The sequence below is a fragment of the Athalia rosae genome, chromosome 2 (genome assembly GCF_917208135.1).
Source record: "Athalia rosae chromosome 2, iyAthRosa1.1, whole genome shotgun sequence".
In the NCBI taxonomy this organism is placed as follows: Eukaryota; Metazoa; Arthropoda; class Insecta; order Hymenoptera; family Athaliidae; genus Athalia; species Athalia rosae.
In genome coordinates this window covers 14,442,197-14,459,293 of record NC_064027.1, presented here as the reverse complement: position 1 = coordinate 14,459,293, position 17,097 = coordinate 14,442,197, and the positions used below count along the sequence as shown (strand labels likewise).

The following is a 17,097-nucleotide window of genomic DNA, read 5'->3' as shown; positions in this document are numbered from 1 at the left end:
ATTGACTTTACTGATTCTTGGTTGGTGTAAAAATTGCGCAAATGCACATCTTACTGCATTGTTGAGAATAGAAGCCGGAATATCATTGGCTAGAACGTAGCAGCCACCATTGCGCGGCTGAATGTGCGTTGCTAGTATGAATTTGAAAGTTTTCGAAGCTGGCGCATTTACCATTTGCTTGTTGATGGCTTGGTAAAGTTATGGTAGTTCAGAAATATTTCATCTCGCATTCTTTGAATACTGTGCTTAAGTTTCCTTGGTCCAGAATTGATACGCGTTTTTTGTACGTACACGTAAATATTGTACATACGATTATAAAGGGTGTATGAGTGCAACAATGCATCATCGGCAATACAGAGTAAATTGTTTGAAACACTGATCTGGTTGTAGGAAGTTTCAAGTACCAGTCCTCAAGATTCTATCAAGCGAATCATAAGTTTTATGTGCACATATGTAAGCAGGGACACAAACTAACATTCATTTGCAACCATAAAGTTCAGTTTCATAACTCGTGCTCAGACCCTACAAAACTGCCATGGCAATCTAAGGAATTTGCTCTTGATCTTCCATGCAAATCCCAGACACAAGTTACTGTGCACGTCAAGCTTGCAGCTTTCAATAAAAAATCGATGCTTTCTAGAATAGCTGGAAATTCTAGGACGATGTTTTGGTTGACTGCAGTACTATTATTTTATATACTCCCAACAATATAGTTCCCTAATGGTAGAACTCAACACATTTCTCATGAGAATTGTTTCGTAATCTCGTACTATCATTCGCTCCTTTACACCCATACTGCATAGACATGTTTTCAAACTATTGATACCTTTGATTTTGAAGTATTATTCTTGAACATGAATGTGAAATGGTATACACTGTGATATAATTGATAAAATTATTGTTGTAAATTATGTATTTATTCAATCATAATTGTCTACGCCATAATCTCGATCTATGATGTATGATAAAGAGAATAATTAGACATTTCTGTAGTGGAATGTATTTCTTTATCTTGAATGAAGAACTTTAATGCATATGTATTTCAATGAGTTATTATACATGTGTATATTCTAGATATCTGTAAGTGATGAACGTTTAGATTTATACTTGAAATGTCTCTTGTGTTAGGTCAGCTGAGGCCTATTAGTGTAGTGATATACAGACAAATCAAACAACAAGATGACCACCAGACAAGCTGGTGGGATGAGTGTGAGTGATATTGTTGTGATAAACTGGGAGTTTTTTGTACTGTATTATTCACTGGAACAATATCAACAGATTTTAAGCTGTGAGGTCGGCTCGAACAAGGGAATGGTTACGTTCATCAGTATCAAAATGGATTCAAACACTGTTCAGAAGAGTCCAGATGAATTGTTCACATCTGATGAAAATGATGAAACGGATAAAACTTTCGAATTCCGAAATACACCGGGGAAAGAAAAGAAACATCGAAAGTTATCTGTAATACAGAGTGGAAAAAAAAAAATTGGATCAGTGCCGATAGTTATGGAGAACTCACGTGAAGCAAAAGAAGAAATAATCGAAAACTCGAATCGTAACACTGAATACATGCAGTCAGTTAACATAAGTGTGGATACTAATGATACTACTTCCTCTGCTGATGCTAACGAATCTAATCATGCTAGAAATGAGGGTGTGCAGAATGCTAAAAATTTGATGTTAAAACGTAAATTACCCCAATCTGAAGATCATTACGAGACAAAGAATGATAATTTTGAGAAAACAGATAATGCTGATGATATATTTCTTACGAGCAAGGTGAAACGTATAAAAAAAAATGGTACTCGTAACTCTGTCGCTCATAGCAAAAAATATCAATTACGAAAGAATAGTGGAGTAAATTATTTGGAAACAGAAAGTTCAGATAATGCTGAGGAAAAGGAATCAGAATTCAACGGTGATGTTAAACGCAAAATTGTGTGGACGTCCAATGATCAAGCTAAACATAATAATCGAATTCTAAGTATACTAAACAACGGTTCGCTTGGAGATCTGAAGAACTTAGCACGTGTTGGACCGAAAGCTGCTGAAATGCTTCTCCATTTCAGGTGAGAAGTTTAAATTCAGGTTTGTTATCATTTTCAATTGAAAGTAGATGGATAGAGTCGCATGGTAGATTGTTGTGACATAGAGGTACATGATATCCACTACATGGTGCTATAGGTAGTCTGCAAAAAAATAATTTTACCCACAAGAATTGAACATTTGTAGAAGGGCTCATGGACCTCTGAACTCTCTCAGAGACTTGGAAAAGATGTCTGGGTGGACTGCAAAGGTCTTCCAGCAATTCTTGGGAGTGAGTTGTTAATTGGCTGGTTATTCTTAAGGGTGAACGATTCATCACTGTAATGAATGATATCTGTTTCAGTCCAACGGCATTGTTCTCGACTGATTGATCTGCTTTGTATGTACGTTTGTTGCATAGCGCAATGCGTGCACATTTTTGTACCGTATTTTGATCAGTGGGCACTAATTGGATATTCGAGATGGAAGTCTACGAATATCAACAGCATATTCGAAGTGAATTCTTGAGTGTTTACTATATTATTACATTGATAATACTATATATACTTTCTATTTAAATTGTTATTTTGATGTTTAGTTTTTGGTACGACGTACCATGCAATACAATGTTATACATTCATAAAGATATACAAAGAATAAAGGGTGTTGATATCTACTTTTACTTAACTTGAGCTTCACACTTAAAACTGGATTTGTTTGTTTAAAAATGTTTAGCAAATATTTTTATTTATAAATTACATATAATTTCCATTATTGTTACATCACTCGCTATCATCTGTATCTTCAACTAAGACAACGTCATGCCCAGGAAGCATTCTTGGATCAAATGTTGTTTGAAAGCATTTTTTGAAGATTACCCTTGCTGTGTTAGTAGGATGTTTCGGTGGCGAATTCGGCACAATATCTTCGTTGACAGGTAATACCGGAGGGTTAGTATTTGATTTGTTTGTAATTGTTGAAAATACTGAGTTCACTGTAGCCTTAGAAACTGAAACTGTGCTTGCGTTGCTGGAAAATATATTCTGCTTTTTCGAATAACTGGGCTTACCTATACTACTTGTTTCAGAATTTTTGTCGGGATAATTTATGTTATTATCACCCAATATATTATCAGCATTTGTTACAACCAAACCATTATCGTTCGAATCAACAGCCATTGGTTCTTCTTGGTGGATGCTATCGCTGTTTCTGCTCTGATCGAGGTTGGTGACTGCCATTGGCTTACTTGTATTTGTATTTGTCATTCTCTCGAATTTCCCTGATATTTTTTTTGTTCTACGATTGACAGGCTGAGTCGTTTTCTTAGCTGCGCGCTTGTTGGCCGCTGATTTTTTAACTAGAGTTCGTTCTAGTGCACGGACGGATGATATCTCGGACTGAGAATCTGTTTCCGAATTCAATGTGGACATAACAATGTTTGCTTCAAACGTTTGACTTTCGATCACGAATATCACAGGTCTGTAATTGAAATCACTCACAAGTCAATGGTATTTGAGATTGGATATGTAATATTGCTTTTACAGAATATGCAATAGATGCAGGTGTACTCACTTTCCTCCTTTTTCAAAGTGAATCGAAATTGGTGAAGAAACGGCTTCCGCAAAATTGAGTACAGCTTTGAATTCTTTTACACAAAACGTTATTGAGGTATCGGTTCTGATTTTGTATTGCTCGAATTCTCCGACTCCGAGTGCCAACTGCGTTCTCGTTACTTTCGACAAATCTATCATAAATTTTCAGTTGATGAGTGAAAACTTTTGGTCTCTTGAAATTCACCATTTATTTGAGACGGCAGTGAAGCAAATAATTCTTTTAATAATGAGGCAAATTGGCATAAATGTCACCTGAAGTATCATCAATGTAGTTTCTCAACAATAATCTTTGTGGAGTTACTTCTAATGTTATTTCAATAAGATTGGGCTGGAAATTTTGCATTACACCTGTCAAAACCTTGTGTAGTGCCGACAGTTTGTTGGGAGAATCCTGCTTCGAAAATACTGCCTGGATAAATGTCAGTTAGTTGTACATAAGTTTCTGAGATCGGGGAAAGTCTAATATAGGAATCAGAGATCCAGTTAGACCACAACACTTTGTGAATAAAAACCAAAAAATGATGTGGCAAGGATTAAATACTCAAAAGTTGATCAGTAATTGTTTCTCCTCTTACCTGTAAAACTTGGCAATCCAGAATTGGTAAAAAATGCGTTTTAGTAATGCCATTTTTATATTTTAAATTAAAAACCAGCCTGCAGCTTTTAGTTTCCAATTCTATATGACAGGTTTCTAGTTGCTTATCCAACATGTGTGCTGATTTGAAAACAGCCATCGCCGACTGTGGAGAAGTAAGCTCAATTATTTATAAATGATATACTGATTTATTTTATCGAATTAAGAAACTCACTCGCATGGCTATTTTGCATTTGAGAGCATCTTCTTGTTCCAAATCCCCAAAAGTATAGAATGAAAAATATTTGTCATAGAACATGAAACTGGCATAAGCTGATTTAGCCATATTGACTGTCCTGAATGATAGTCCATTATCTTGGGGTTCCACGTACATCTCATCCCCAATTTTTGCCAATGATTGGATGGCCTTTGCCAGAACTGAAAAAAAATATCAAGAATTAACGCTACAGAATTGGTAAATTCGAAAGACCCGGATATATCTCATAGGCTAAAATACTATGAATCTGAATTTGTGTCCAACAATCAGTCAGCCCATAATTTCAGGTTTAACCGTAAATAAGATAAACGTCAACGTACTCTTGATATTGGCACCTGGCACAACGCATTTCATGATGACTTTAGATTTAATTGCCGGTCAGATCCGATCTACTAATTACTAGCTGACAATTACCATCCATAAATTTAGTATGATTAAATAATAAATGAAATTACGCCTACGAATAAACGAGGGTTATTTTCAAACGTCAGTCAGACCGGCATAATCGAACCATTGAATCCATTCGACGCAATTTTCGGTATACTAGCACCACGTGGTGGTATTTGACAGAACTTAGCGCTGTCAATTGCATATTGTCAGTGTCAAACTGTCAATTGGCTTGTCACTCGTTTCACTCCTACTTCCGAAATCTAATATAACCCTGTATACTCAAATCATAATCTGAAATTGTAGGATTGTTATTACTTAATTGTGACTTATACAAGTATCACAGAGCCGTGAATTTATCGCGTACCTAACCATGGTGAGTAACTCAATTATACCAGTAAGAACTCACTTCTCTGAGATAGGGGTTCTCTTCCAGGGATCTTAACCTATAACAACAGTAAATTATTATCTTTTTGTAATAATCAATAATTTGTTTTTTAGCTCGTTTTAGTTTTGGGAGATCTTCATATACCGCACAGATGCAGTAGCCTGCCCAGTAAATTTAAGAAGCTTCTGGTACCAGGAAGAATACAACATATATTATGCACGGGTAATCTGTGTACAAAGGAGTCTTATGATTATCTTAAAACGTTGGCGAGCGATGTACATGTAGTTCGAGGAGATTTTGATGAGGTACATTGTGGCCCATAGTTGCTTGAAACTTTTAGACATTTCAAAGAAGGCTTTACATCAAATGAATGTTGGTGTTCTTAGTTTTGTTTAGTCGGTCAAATGACTACTAAACTGAAGGTTTGATGAATTGTCTTGTATAGGTGTCGCAGTTTCAATTGGAAGAGGAATTTTAATTTTTTCAGAACCTCAATTATCCTGAACAAAAAGTGGTAACTGTCGGTCAATTTAGAATCGGCTTGTCTCACGGACATCAAGTTGTGCCATGGGGTGATCCTGAATCATTGGCCCTTATTCAAAGACAGTTGGATGTTGATATCTTGATATCTGGTCATACGCATAAGTTTGAAGCTTATGAGCATGAAAACAAGTTCTATATTAATCCAGGATCTGCTACTGGGGCCTACAATCCCTTAGATACGTGAGTCAAATGTGGTACACTGAAGCAGTGTGTTAGACACCTCAAAAGACCTTATTAAATTTTTTATGATCTTTTCAGATCTGTTATTCCATCATTTGTTCTGATGGATATTCAAAGTTCAACAGTCGTCACCTATGTTTATCAACTAGTGGGAGATGAAGTTAAAGTTGAGAGAATTGAGTATAAGAAAAGTTAAGATCTGGAGTAGATTTCAAATTTATGAATAAATACCGTCTATTTCGAATGACAAAGACTCATGAATAATATGCTACGATGTAGCAAATACAAGACGTAAGAAATTGTACATTTACTTGAAAAGTGGTTTATGAAAATCATTTCAGAATTTTTGAGCTATCTCAAAACAAAAAATATATAGGCATGCATATTATCGTGCGAGAATGTAATTTTTATGCATTTGTTTGTAATTACATGAAAGAGCACCAGTTTTATACTAGGAGCCCCCTTTTGGCAGATTGCTATGTATAGAAAAAACTATCATGTATGTTATAATTTTCTCAATAATAATTGATATTGTATTGTGTTAAAACACCATATGGGTCTCAATATTTGCCTTCCTCCAAAGTGTGCATTTACTATTTGAGTGCATGAGTATGTATGGTCATCAAATACAGTATCTCATTAGTTGTAATTTTATTCAGTAAACTTTTGTGTCGTACCTATTGATAAGTAACAAATGTCGAATCAACGCGAAAAAGAGGTAAGTTAAAAGGCAAAGGTAAACTCAAGATCTGTCTGTACTTGGCCAAAACTGCAAAACGTTCTATCCGAATAATGTTTCAAGTAGGTCATGATCTAGATCTTTCGATTTTATTCCGAATTCACAGTTTCATGTGAAAATCGAAAAATTTGAAACAGGAGATATAAATGAAAAATTGGAACATGTTCCCGAAATTACTGCATATCACGACTGCTCGAATTTGTCATATCAAAGAAGGCATCGTGAAATCTGAAATTACGACAGGGTGACTCCAATGAATCATATTATACAATCAAAGAAACAGTACGTGTGTTATTCGACGTACTCAATTCATATTTAATATGATCGTGCATACATTATTCTTGTTTGTTTACTATAATGTTGACTTCATCCTCGATGTTATACGATCAATGCTAAAACTAGTACAGCATGCCGCTAAGCACGTAGCACCGTGACGATGGTAAACAACTCGTGTCTCGATGCGTGTCTGCGTCTCCCTTTTTCGATAACATTGTTTACGTTTCTTTGATGACCAATATGTAATTTCTAAATAGTATTTAGGCTTCTAGTTACCTATTCATGAAACATACATTACTATTTCTTGTTGGAAAAATTTACAGTACAATCCAGAATCAAAATTGTCAGCGTAAAAGTGATAATCAAGGGCATTTTATCTCAGGTAAAAAAATAAAAAGCAAAGTCCGCTACGGGCCCATTCTGTGATTGTATACAAATAAAACTATCGAGAGAAAGGAACGCCACGACTACGTTCCATGATCTATAACGCATGCGCTGAAGGGGGGTGATTTGAGTCCCTACAAAAAGGGGCATAGCGTCGAGTTTAAGTTTAGTCTCAAGCAACTGATCAGTTTAAAAAGCTAGCTGTAACGTTTTATATTTTATGAAACTTGAAACAAATAATTTTGTTTGATAACAATTGTTCCTAATTATTCATTACAATGGCAAATTTGTTCTGGAGAACCAGCCTGCGACTTGCCATCGCAAGGGGTGCTCGGGAAACCACCTCATCACCGGTGATTTCCAGCGTACTTATGGGACTCCATAGGCCTTTGTCAAATTCCATCCACCAAACGCAGGTTTGTCAGATCTTGGATATTTATTAGCTCTCCCTTTTTTTCAGGGCTTCTCTGAGCTCTTTATTTCCATTCCATAAAAAATGTTGAATGCATTTTCTTTTACCTGTGTCTGTAGATTGTGCAAGGTACTTTTAGTGGCATGAAATAAATTAATTAAAATGTCCCATGAATATTGTACTTGAAACAAACGGTTGAGCAGACTATATTATTGCCATGCATATCATCAAGTTGACCGGATTCTTGCTTATCACTTTTTCACCAGAAAGATTGCTCTCCACAGAGCTATCTTTCTGGAGCAAAGATGTCATTAAATCCAAAAAATAATATTGCCGATCAAATTTAACTCGCGGAATTGCCTACAGATGAATATAGAAAATATACGAAGGGACGAATAAATTCATTTCATAATTCTATTCCTTTTCACGGTGAGCTCGTAAAAATAAGAATATCATGAGTTGCATTGCCACTGCATTTAAAAAAATGCATATATGTCCTATCGGTGGGTCGCATAATTGTATTTTGTTTCCTCAATTAAAATTCACCATTCTTCCCATTCATTGCTTAAATTTCGTTCTTTGGCTGCAAGAGACTCATTCCGAATATTTAACAATTCGCTTAGCGCCTCGCTTCGGTCTTAAGAATTCACTTGATCGTGTGGCCTGTGCAGTTTCTAGACATAAAAGAAAGGTAGGAAAAACAACAATGGACACCTGCAGGTAAATGACCGCCATTACGACGGCGCCTGCAGACGTATATTCAAATTCGTGTGAGAAGCGCACGTGCAGCTTGTTTGTTGATGGATTTGACGTCATAGAGTTCCCTCATCTTGGCATTATTGGCAATGCCTACGTGAAAAGTGGGCCGCACACCATGGGCCTTGTTTACATCACGTTTCCACATTCAAGGACCGCAGTATATCAGAAGCCAGGAAACACAACACACCTGAGCCTATCTATCCATAACGAACATGCATCGAATTTATTCATTTGTTGCCACATTATGTAGTCCGACTGAACCACATGCACGTTTCGTATTTCAGCGATTGATTCAAATTCATTGGAATAATTAGGCACATAGAATAAGCCAAGGCTTATACTTTTACTGCTGGTCAGATGCTAAAGAAGTGCAAGTCGTCTTATATGTTCTCTAGAATCTAGATAGTACAGACTTGTAAAATACATCTCAGTGCATAGGTTCTTCGAAAAACCCTAAAATAATCGCTAAATGGGTACCATCACTGGTGGTAACGTAGATATAGATCAAATTGATCAGACTGTTTTCGTCCGAAATCGAAGTGCTTTCACTTTGCGTTTCACTATCCATTTGCGTTAGAAAAAGATTTACCGCATCATGCAAATGCACGATTCTAATTGTTTGATCATCTTTCTTAGTACATCTAGTGGGTTAACGAACCGTCGTGAACTCGACGCGAAGTTGTTGAAGCATGCGATGTACGCATATGTTGTTGCAGGCTGCATGCAGCTGCACGTACCACGACCTATCGCTTGTTATTATGCCGTTGCAATATTACGGTTTGCGAATGTAATGTGATATTAGCTGTACTGCAGGTCGCCCTCTTTTTTCTACTATGTATTATCTGAACCCCTATAGTATTGGATATTTGAAATGTATCTTGCAACACTGCTGCAGGACTGCAATATCGGTGATTTTCCCATGAATTTGTTGAATATAGGTATAATACATTAAGCTGTAAGGAAAATGGTTGTTTTTTTGAGGATTAAGACTGAAACGGTTGGGTTCGAAGTATGTTATAATGTAGCTCTAAAACTTCATCGAAGGCGACGCTTTCACTCGGTATCTGCATCAGAGGGGAAGAAGACCGGTTATCATGAACCTGAAACTCTTCGAACCTAACTTGGAGTCGTTGCAGTATTCTTTTTTATATATTGTATACGTAGACGCGGTTGCATAACGCGGGTAATCAATGACAAAATTATTATCAAAATGTATTTTCTCTCTGTTTTCAGTTTGTGCAGATCCAAAGGCGGCTATACAGCAAGACGCGACATATGAACACTTCGACATCGCTGGATTATGAAAGCGATAGCGATTCTGATAGCGATTCGGATACTGAACGTGATCGGGTAAAACGTTTTTCGTTTCGCTTAATTTTAATATTTTGATAGGTGCCAAATCAATTTTGAATATCGATACACTACTTCATATGCTTCTGTTCTTGCAAATATATATTTGGAATAGAATATTTCGTAACTGAACACACCTCGGAAGAATATGATATGATATAAGATATCAGGAGCAGCTGCAGCCCTCGCGATCCTGATCGTTACCAATCACAATTTTTGCATTTGCTTATCTGTCGAGCTAGTATTGTTATCGCAATTGGTGATCTGGTTACAAGTTGCGGAGTCTCTCAATTTTTGGACGTCAGCACATTCGAAATACTAAAAACTGTGCCTTTATGTCGATAACATGAGAAATTATAGTGTTAATTTGAGGTGATAGGCGTGTTGTTCACGAAAAAAAATTTCTCAATCAAAATATCAGCTGGCTCGATTGACGTATTTTTCGATTCCAACAGGTTTCTAATCCGTTAGCCGGTTCGAGACTTCTATGCTTTAATTTTCGCGATCTACCGAACCTATTATCTGTACATACAGAACGTGACTGCAGGGTATAATAATTTATTATCTCAAATGATCCATGCAAAGTGATCCACGGACAAAAACTTAGTATTAGATTATTTTGCCATAAAGCAAAAGTTATTTTCGATCGAGGTTATCAACAAAAGTTTACAGTTTATCGGTAATACGAGGCCACATGCTTCATGATATAACGTTGACAACAAACTTGAATGGCCTTCACCTATAAATCGTATGGCATCCAAAATTCGCAGAAGCGAAGATCGTTCTGAGGATCAGAAATGACATTGGCAAATAAAGTTTTATTGCATGCGATGCGAAACAGGTTTGCAAGTCACTGAATATGCAGGTTTTATTCTTATTATATATTATAGGGCGAATCCGCATTTTGGCGAAGAAAAATGCGCACTCTTCACAGTCACCTTGACGTCAACAAGGACGGTGTGATCAGCTACGACGATTTCATGCTTTTGGGCGAAAGATTCGCAGACTTGGGACATCTCAGCGAAGACGCCAAAAAAGAATTCCAAAAAGTGTTAAGCGTAAGTAACTATTGCATTTCATGCACCGAATGCATTGTACTCAAGTACACACAGTGAGATATCCTAGTTCGAGACAAATTATCAAATAAATTTCGATTCGATCATTAAGAATAGAGAAGGATAAAGATCCCGTAAAAAGGGTCCCTTATGGGGATAACTGTGTGGACTGTGGCCCATAAGAAGTAATAGCAAACAACGCAGCGATTGAACAATAATTTTTGTATATCGGCCTGATTCACGTCTTCCGCATGTTCGGGATTCTTTTTTAAATTATTCAGGAAATGAAATGTTTGTCTTTAACAACACAACACGTTGCCGGCACCATTTCAGTAAAGCTATCTTTTTGCAAAAGATGCATGAAATTATCTCAATTATTTTTCTCACATAGTTGGAATATGGCGAGAATCTTTTTCATGGTCACCTTATTCGTTATTTGAATGACTATTAAAATACTACAGACATTTTTATTATGTGCTCGAACGTCTGATTCTGATAACAAGCTGATCTGAGTTTGTTTTAAGTTTTGAGTCTATTGGCCGTCAATGTCTAGAATAAACTTTATTTGAAGTGATAAATGTTTCACATCATCAATATTCGTATGTCGACAATGAATAAGAGTTTTTAACATTGGATTCAAATGTTTATAGGAAATGTGGCAAGAACAATGGGGTGAAATAAGCCCCTACAATCTCGTGGGCGTTGAGAAGTACTTAGAAGAGATGCATCACGTACTCAACGACAAGTCACTTAAACGCAAGTGCCATAATTTCTTGCCTTTTCTATTTAAGGTGAGTTCATATTTTTCTTATATTTATTCTGCACTTCATGGAAATTTTATGCTAGAAATTGGCAATGATATAGTTATTGCTGAAAAATTTGATGTTCGATTGATGAGCATTCTATTTATTATTTTTAGGCGGTAGATAAGGACAAAAGCGGCGAAATTTCGGTACAGGAGTTCAAGCTCTTCTTCCAGTGCCTGGGACTCACCACGGAGGTAACCATTTTTATTCGTTATTCCTGAGGATTTCACCGAATAATCATGAGAACAAGAAATCCCTATACATTTCACACTCAAAATCTAACGTGAAGTTTGATTTTTTTATGTCTCATTTCGCAGCACGCCGCAATTACCTTTAGTTACATTGATACAAACGAAGATGGAAAAATTAGTCGCAAAGAGTTTGTATCGCTTGGAAGAGATTTTTTCCTTACTGAAGACCAAACAAGACCGAGCAAGCACTTTTGGGGCCCATTGGTTGACTGAGAGCGCTGAGAAACAGTGCTCAACTCGTAATCACTATTTGTTTAAATTTTATCACGAAAGAGACATTTTGTAACTTCATCATTTAAATGAATAGGATAAGTCATTCATGTAAATATACATATTAGTTTTGTAAGAATGATGACGTAGAATAAAGACGCTCGATTTGAAGGGAAATTAACGATTTCTAGATGCACCTATCATTTACAGTGGTCAGTTCAAATTACTCACAATCAGATGGACTTGAGTACTTATTGTTATCACAGGTAATTTCTTTACCAGACTGAGCGACGTTTGCAAGCGTTATTATCCCCAGTCAATTATCACTGGATGTTGAAAATATCGGTAACGCGATTTACGAAAAGATCTGCGACGGAACTAATGCTGAAACGAGTTACGAAAAAAGGAAATAAAGAAACATCTAGCAGAAATCTGTAATGAACTTTCAATGTTACGATCTTTATATGCAAGGCGAATAGGCCATATCTTTATTAGTTTATTGTTACGAAATCATAGGTACACTTTTAGACTGAAACATCATGTATGACATTAACAAGAACAAAAAAATATGGAAGTACGTGATCTGACGTGACATTTACAATACTTCTTCTGCCAATAATTTTACCGTTGATACCAAATCGGCGATATCTGCTGACCTGCAAATAGAATGAAATTCGAATACATAAATGAAGGATCTGCGTTATGCTGGATTGACGAAAAATACGAGGACATGAAAAAAAAATATTCACATGATTCCGAGTTGAGTCTTGATCGTATCTTCTTGTGATTTCCTCATAACCAAATCCTTTTTCTTTTCTTTCTTCTCCCAGTTAACCAACTGCTCGGATTGATACTTGGCTTTATTCTTGAGTTTTTCGAGCTGCTGAGATAGCTCACGCGCCTTATTATTCATACTCTTCAATTCGTTTGCTTCCTCCTTTTCAATCGGCGACATTGAAGGCTGTCGTTCGTTTATCAATCTCAGAACATCCTGAGCCCTAACGAGATAATTGTGTTGAGAAATATAACGATTAACATTCAATGGGATTTTCGAACATCAATTCTATACCTCCGAACAAGCTCCTCTTGCTTATCCTTTATATCCTCGTAACGTTCAGCGAGACGTTCTGCAGATTCCTGAAGTTGTTTCCTTGTTTGTGCAAAGGACTCTAATTCTTTGAGTCGGTGAATCTTCAGAGCTCGTAGAGTCCGAGTTCGCTTAGCAATTTCTGCTCGGACTTTGTCTTGACGAGCAAAGTGTTCGCTCCGATATACAGTCGTGGCTCTCAGTAATAGCTGAAAAGGACAGGTATGTCACCAAGGTTTCTATGCAAAATACGAATGTTCAAGCTGTGTAAGATATTCCTGTTAACTCAGTTCCTACCTCCAAGATTTCTTGGGGCGACGATTCCGCATTAGGTGCCAGCTTCAAAATAGGCTGAGACACATCGTGTTTCAAAAGGTTTTTTATGTATACATCGAACGGTTCTTTAACGACCTATAATGTACAAAGAACATGTTAGTAGAAGTATGAGTCATTCGGAATGAACTCACTTATACACACCTTTTTGCCAGGACTTATGACAGGTTCTATCGGTTCGATTTTTGGTAAGTAGTGGAGATCGAAAACGGACAGACTGACGGCAACTCCTGTGTGAAGTAGCGCAACCAAGATACACGGTTCTTGGAGTAGTCCGAATCCCAGAATGGGGGCTGGTTCTTGCGTACTTTTTGTCCTCGTGCAGACTAGATATTGTGAACTTGACTGATGCGACAATGCTGGGAGAAAAAGATCTGCCTCTTCTGCAATAAAACATCAATAATTTATCTCGCGAAAAAAATGTGAAGACTTTAGCGATTTAGTTTATCGAACAATATCTGGGAATGCCTCACCGTCCTTAATTTGGATGTAATTCTCCAATTGCGAGACCATAGGCAAATTTACAAGATGAATCCCAGCATTATGTGAGCAAAAGTATCTGTAAATTGTAGGAATAAATTTGATGACTATCATTGAAGTAAAAATCAAATCATGAACCAGTGTGGACCAATGTGGTTTTACCTTGAGCTGTTTCCTCTATCCACGTGGAGATGTACGGGGCATGAATATTTTTTTTCGTCTCTGTTTGTGCTGAGACCCAACTCCATTTCGACACACTCGTAAACAAAAAGAGCGTCTTCTGGCGTCTGAAGACTAATGTTAGATCTGTACTGAGTCCAGGACTGAAATTACAAGTCATAATTTCGGTTAGAATTTACTAGCTATATTTGATATCAGGAAACCAAAGTCTGCAGTCCTCTCAGGGGATCTAACAGAAACTACTAATTTTACAACTATATCACTTCGACCTACATCTTTTTCGTCATCCTCAAGCTCCTCCCGAAGCAAAATACTGTGGTAGACCTTCCCATTGCTTGTGGCAATTACAACGAGGGGTGGAGTTGTTTGTAAGCACATTATCGAACACGAGTCAATGCCATAGTTGTCGTGTGCTCTTGGGTACATGGATAAGGGTCCAGTTACGACTGGTTTCTCCGCTCTGTAATAATTCTTATCATCAAGCTTGGTTCGGAACACGAAAGCACAGAAGGTGCCATATTATAGCAGTGTATACCGTAGCAACATACTTGGGAGGTAATGCGTTGCCGCGAACCATGTAGACATCTCCATTGCCTTTTAAAACCAAAATCGGCCATTCTATGTTGTTCCACTCCACATTATTGATCTACAATTATTCGTAATTTAATCAGTTAGAACTGAAGTATGTGACGTTAAGGTGTAATTATACATGAGGGTAGATGGTGATACGGAAAAATTGTAATGTAGAGTAAGGAATTCAAAAAATTATATTTTCGTTGTTCCAAGATACATGAAACCATGTTGTAATGTATAACGAGGAATTTCAAGAAATGACATTCTTTGCAGAGACGTACTTCGATATTTTTCGCATCAATTTCGGGCTTTAGAGTCGGCGTGACAAAATCAAAGTCCACAGCATCTTCGCCCACAGAGGCCGAGCTAGGAATTTTCGACGGCGAACAAGGCGCCTGGCCCACATTCCAGGTTCGTATCAATGATTGAGACCCATTTATTCCGCATTCGTATAAACTGAAATACGATGAATAAATTTTCTTACAATTTATCCCAATTCAGCCTTATTGTTAGTTTTATTTCATAAGACTTCGAAACACTTACTGAAATGTATTTTCCGAGGTAAGTACCAGGAGATGACAATCTCTGGTGGAACCTGGATGCCAGCGAGCACGTCGTACTTCGGTCACACCAGAGCAATTAAATAATCGCTCGTCAAGACTTTGGCCTCTGGTAGACAAAGTTCAAAGAATGTTATTAATTAATAGGAAACGACGATTGTGCGTCAGACGTTGCATTTCAAGAAAAAATAAGCGTGCGGTGAGAATTCTCGAAATCGTATAAAGCGAATGAATTAATTCCGAGATTGGAATGCTGATTGTGAGAGGGATGGTCAGATGCAAGGAGGAAAATTGAAAACGATTTTTTGCCCCTTTTCTGAACTTCTACCCTCTACTATACCCTGATGATGCAGAGCGTATACAGAGATCGTCGAGATACGCGTATAAGTTGAAAATAATAATTATTTTGAAACACAGCGCGCATACGTTGTCCTCGGGCCTCAATTACGTGTGTTTTATTTAAAATTCTGGACGAGTTCTGATTATCTCTCCACCATACTGCGATGCCGAGTGGAATTCTAATATTTACTTATTCACCACGCTTAGCTGGCTCCTTCTCGTCAGTCCTTACAATTTATAGGAATAACCGCGCTGCTATGGCCTGCAGGAAATCTAAATCTCCGGCAGATTTAAAATTGGAAAAGTAACGATGTCAGGAGATACAGTCCTAATTTAATCCTCCGACATATGTACCCACACCACAATATGGGTACACGCGTATAGTTCGGAGAGAATATTCTGAATCCTCTTTTATATTGCATGTAATATAAAAACAGAATGAGAAAATCTGGCGCAGTGAATACGAAAAATGGTATATATGTATGTTGTATACATGATATAGGAGTGGATTAATAATTGCAGACGGGTAAAGAATCGCTGAGGTACCCCGTATACACGGACATGTCGCGGCACTGATCCTATTTTTTAACATTACACTCATGCCGGGTGTTATTAATGTTCATAATATTGTACTCTGGATACCAGCACTCAGTGGCTACCCGAGTTCTTAATAATTGATAAAAATGAATGCGCGCATGAAGGGGCGACGCGATTTGTTTGTACTTTTTATTCGAGCACGAGAACCTGCCGCCGCGCCGCTGTCGCTGTAGAGGGTCGCGGATTATACAGAGAACGTGTTTTCCTTCGATCCGTCACAATTTCGGAATTATAAATATTTATGCGTTGACCCACGCTTACGTATTACGCATCTCTGTGCAACGTATTCTCTGTAAAACGCCGAAAAGAATTCATTTACCTATTTATGTATATATGTATATATGTATTAGCTTTTTCTTTTTTGTCAAACTACTATTCCGCTACTCTCTGTATGTATATACGATGTGTCATCTGTATCAGCTCGCCTATAATATTTCCATGAATTTCTATAAGCGGAGTTTTCCGTTCGGAAACGATTCATATTAATTCTATGGTTTGCGCTTTTCACATGTACCGTAGATACGTACGTAGAATTTAGGCGAGAGAAGCAAAGAGACATCCGGAGTTGAATTTATCGCAATTTGTAGCGGCGTAATAAATTATAAATTAGACAAAGGCTGAACCAGCCCACTCGCCTCGCACACGGGGCTTTCTGCATATACATATTATACATATACACGTATACATCGGTGCTCCCATCTCTTTGCCCTGCACGTATT

At 37.3% G+C, this 17,097-nt stretch overlaps 5 protein-coding genes across 6 annotated transcripts in view; 3 read left to right on the top strand and 2 right to left on the bottom strand.

Moving 5' to 3' along the window:
* Positions 1 to 198: 198 nt before the first annotated feature.
* LOC105684762 lies at positions 199 to 2,736 on the top strand. 2 transcript variants are annotated; one of them, XM_048649787.1, is made up of 4 exons: positions 199 to 1,209; positions 1,279 to 2,069; positions 2,233 to 2,317; positions 2,390 to 2,736. In XM_048649787.1, the coding sequence occupies exons 1-4, from the start codon at positions 1,180 to 1,182 to the stop codon at positions 2,411 to 2,413; spliced, it is 930 nt and encodes a 309-aa protein (XP_048505744.1). In that variant the 5' UTR covers positions 199 to 1,179; the 3' UTR covers positions 2,414 to 2,736. The 2 variants fall into 2 exon arrangements, with proteins under 2 accessions (XP_048505744.1, XP_012253810.2); XM_012398387.3 differs by having other exon boundaries at positions 199 to 2,069.
* A 17-nt stretch (positions 2,737 to 2,753) lies between these two features.
* LOC105684761 (cell cycle checkpoint control protein RAD9A) lies at positions 2,754 to 5,021 on the bottom strand. Its single transcript, XM_012398386.3, has 6 exons — positions 4,810 to 5,021; positions 4,448 to 4,650; positions 4,214 to 4,378; positions 3,891 to 4,047; positions 3,598 to 3,769; positions 2,754 to 3,504 (listed from the first exon to the last, which is right to left on the bottom strand). Exons 1-6 carry the CDS (start codon positions 4,841 to 4,843, stop codon positions 2,808 to 2,810), a joined length of 1,428 nt encoding a protein of 475 aa, XP_012253809.2. The 5' UTR covers positions 4,844 to 5,021; the 3' UTR covers positions 2,754 to 2,807.
* Positions 5,022 to 5,059: 38 nt separating this feature from the next.
* On the top strand, positions 5,060 to 6,539 carry LOC105684780 (vacuolar protein sorting-associated protein 29). The gene is made up of 4 exons (XM_012398409.3): positions 5,060 to 5,252; positions 5,378 to 5,569; positions 5,752 to 5,987; positions 6,066 to 6,539. The coding sequence occupies exons 1-4, from the start codon at positions 5,250 to 5,252 to the stop codon at positions 6,181 to 6,183; spliced, it is 549 nt and encodes a 182-aa protein (XP_012253832.1). The 5' UTR covers positions 5,060 to 5,249; the 3' UTR covers positions 6,184 to 6,539.
* Positions 6,540 to 7,547: 1,008 nt separating this feature from the next.
* On the top strand, positions 7,548 to 12,406 carry LOC105684768 (sarcoplasmic calcium-binding protein). Its single transcript, XM_012398392.3, has 6 exons — positions 7,548 to 7,802; positions 9,791 to 9,907; positions 10,798 to 10,965; positions 11,613 to 11,753; positions 11,882 to 11,962; positions 12,086 to 12,406. The coding sequence occupies exons 1-6, from the start codon at positions 7,665 to 7,667 to the stop codon at positions 12,230 to 12,232; spliced, it is 792 nt and encodes a 263-aa protein (XP_012253815.2). The 5' UTR covers positions 7,548 to 7,664; the 3' UTR covers positions 12,233 to 12,406.
* A 279-nt stretch (positions 12,407 to 12,685) lies between these two features.
* Positions 12,686 to 17,097, bottom strand: part of LOC105684839 (nuclear pore complex protein Nup88) — a 97,373-nt gene continuing 92,961 nt past the window's right edge. The window contains exons 3-13 of the mRNA XM_012398500.3: positions 15,426 to 15,551; positions 15,164 to 15,338; positions 14,858 to 14,955; positions 14,583 to 14,769; positions 14,292 to 14,452; positions 14,123 to 14,208; positions 13,794 to 14,032; positions 13,614 to 13,727; positions 13,299 to 13,525; positions 12,979 to 13,227; positions 12,686 to 12,885 (exon numbers count right to left, since the gene is read on the bottom strand). Of these exons, the coding sequence (XP_012253923.2) occupies positions 12,825 to 12,885; positions 12,979 to 13,227; positions 13,299 to 13,525; positions 13,614 to 13,727; positions 13,794 to 14,032; positions 14,123 to 14,208; positions 14,292 to 14,452; positions 14,583 to 14,769; positions 14,858 to 14,955; positions 15,164 to 15,338; positions 15,426 to 15,551 (1,723 nt within the window). The 3' untranslated portion in view covers positions 12,686 to 12,824. The remainder of the gene's footprint in view (positions 12,886 to 12,978; positions 13,228 to 13,298; positions 13,526 to 13,613; positions 13,728 to 13,793; positions 14,033 to 14,122; positions 14,209 to 14,291; positions 14,453 to 14,582; positions 14,770 to 14,857; positions 14,956 to 15,163; positions 15,339 to 15,425; positions 15,552 to 17,097) is intronic.

Bases quoted from the DNA above. Each gene is read 5' to 3' on its own strand.
- LOC105684762 (XM_012398387.3), top strand. From the start codon at position 1,180: ATGACCACCAGACAAGCTGGTGGGATGAGTGTGAGTGATATTGTTGTG. The intron at 2,070-2,232 runs GTGAGAAGTTTA...GAACATTTGTAG, and splicing joins GAAATGCTTCTCCATTTCAG to AAGGGCTCATGGACCTCTGA. The intron at 2,318-2,389 runs GTGAGTTGTTAA...TATCTGTTTCAG, and splicing joins TCTTCCAGCAATTCTTGGGA to TCCAACGGCATTGTTCTCGA.
- LOC105684761 (XM_012398386.3), bottom strand. From the start codon at position 4,843: ATGAAATGCGTTGTGCCAGGTGCCAATATCAAGA. The intron at 4,651-4,809 runs GTACGTTGACGT...ATTTTTTTTCAG, and splicing joins GCCAGGTGCCAATATCAAGA to TTCTGGCAAAGGCCATCCAA. The intron at 3,770-3,890 runs GTGACATTTATG...AATTTATGATAG, and splicing joins CTACATTGATGATACTTCAG to ATTTGTCGAAAGTAACGAGA.
- LOC105684780 (XM_012398409.3), top strand. The intron at 5,570-5,751 runs GTACATTGTGGC...TAATTTTTTCAG, and splicing joins TTCGAGGAGATTTTGATGAG to AACCTCAATTATCCTGAACA. The intron at 5,988-6,065 runs GTGAGTCAAATG...TGATCTTTTCAG, and splicing joins GCCTACAATCCCTTAGATAC to ATCTGTTATTCCATCATTTG.
- LOC105684768 (XM_012398392.3), top strand. From the start codon at position 7,665: ATGGCAAATTTGTTCTGGAGAACCAGCCTGCGACTTGCCATCGCAAGG. The intron at 7,803-9,790 runs GTTTGTCAGATC...CTCTGTTTTCAG, and splicing joins ATTCCATCCACCAAACGCAG to TTTGTGCAGATCCAAAGGCG. The intron at 10,966-11,612 runs GTAAGTAACTAT...AAATGTTTATAG, and splicing joins AATTCCAAAAAGTGTTAAGC to GAAATGTGGCAAGAACAATG.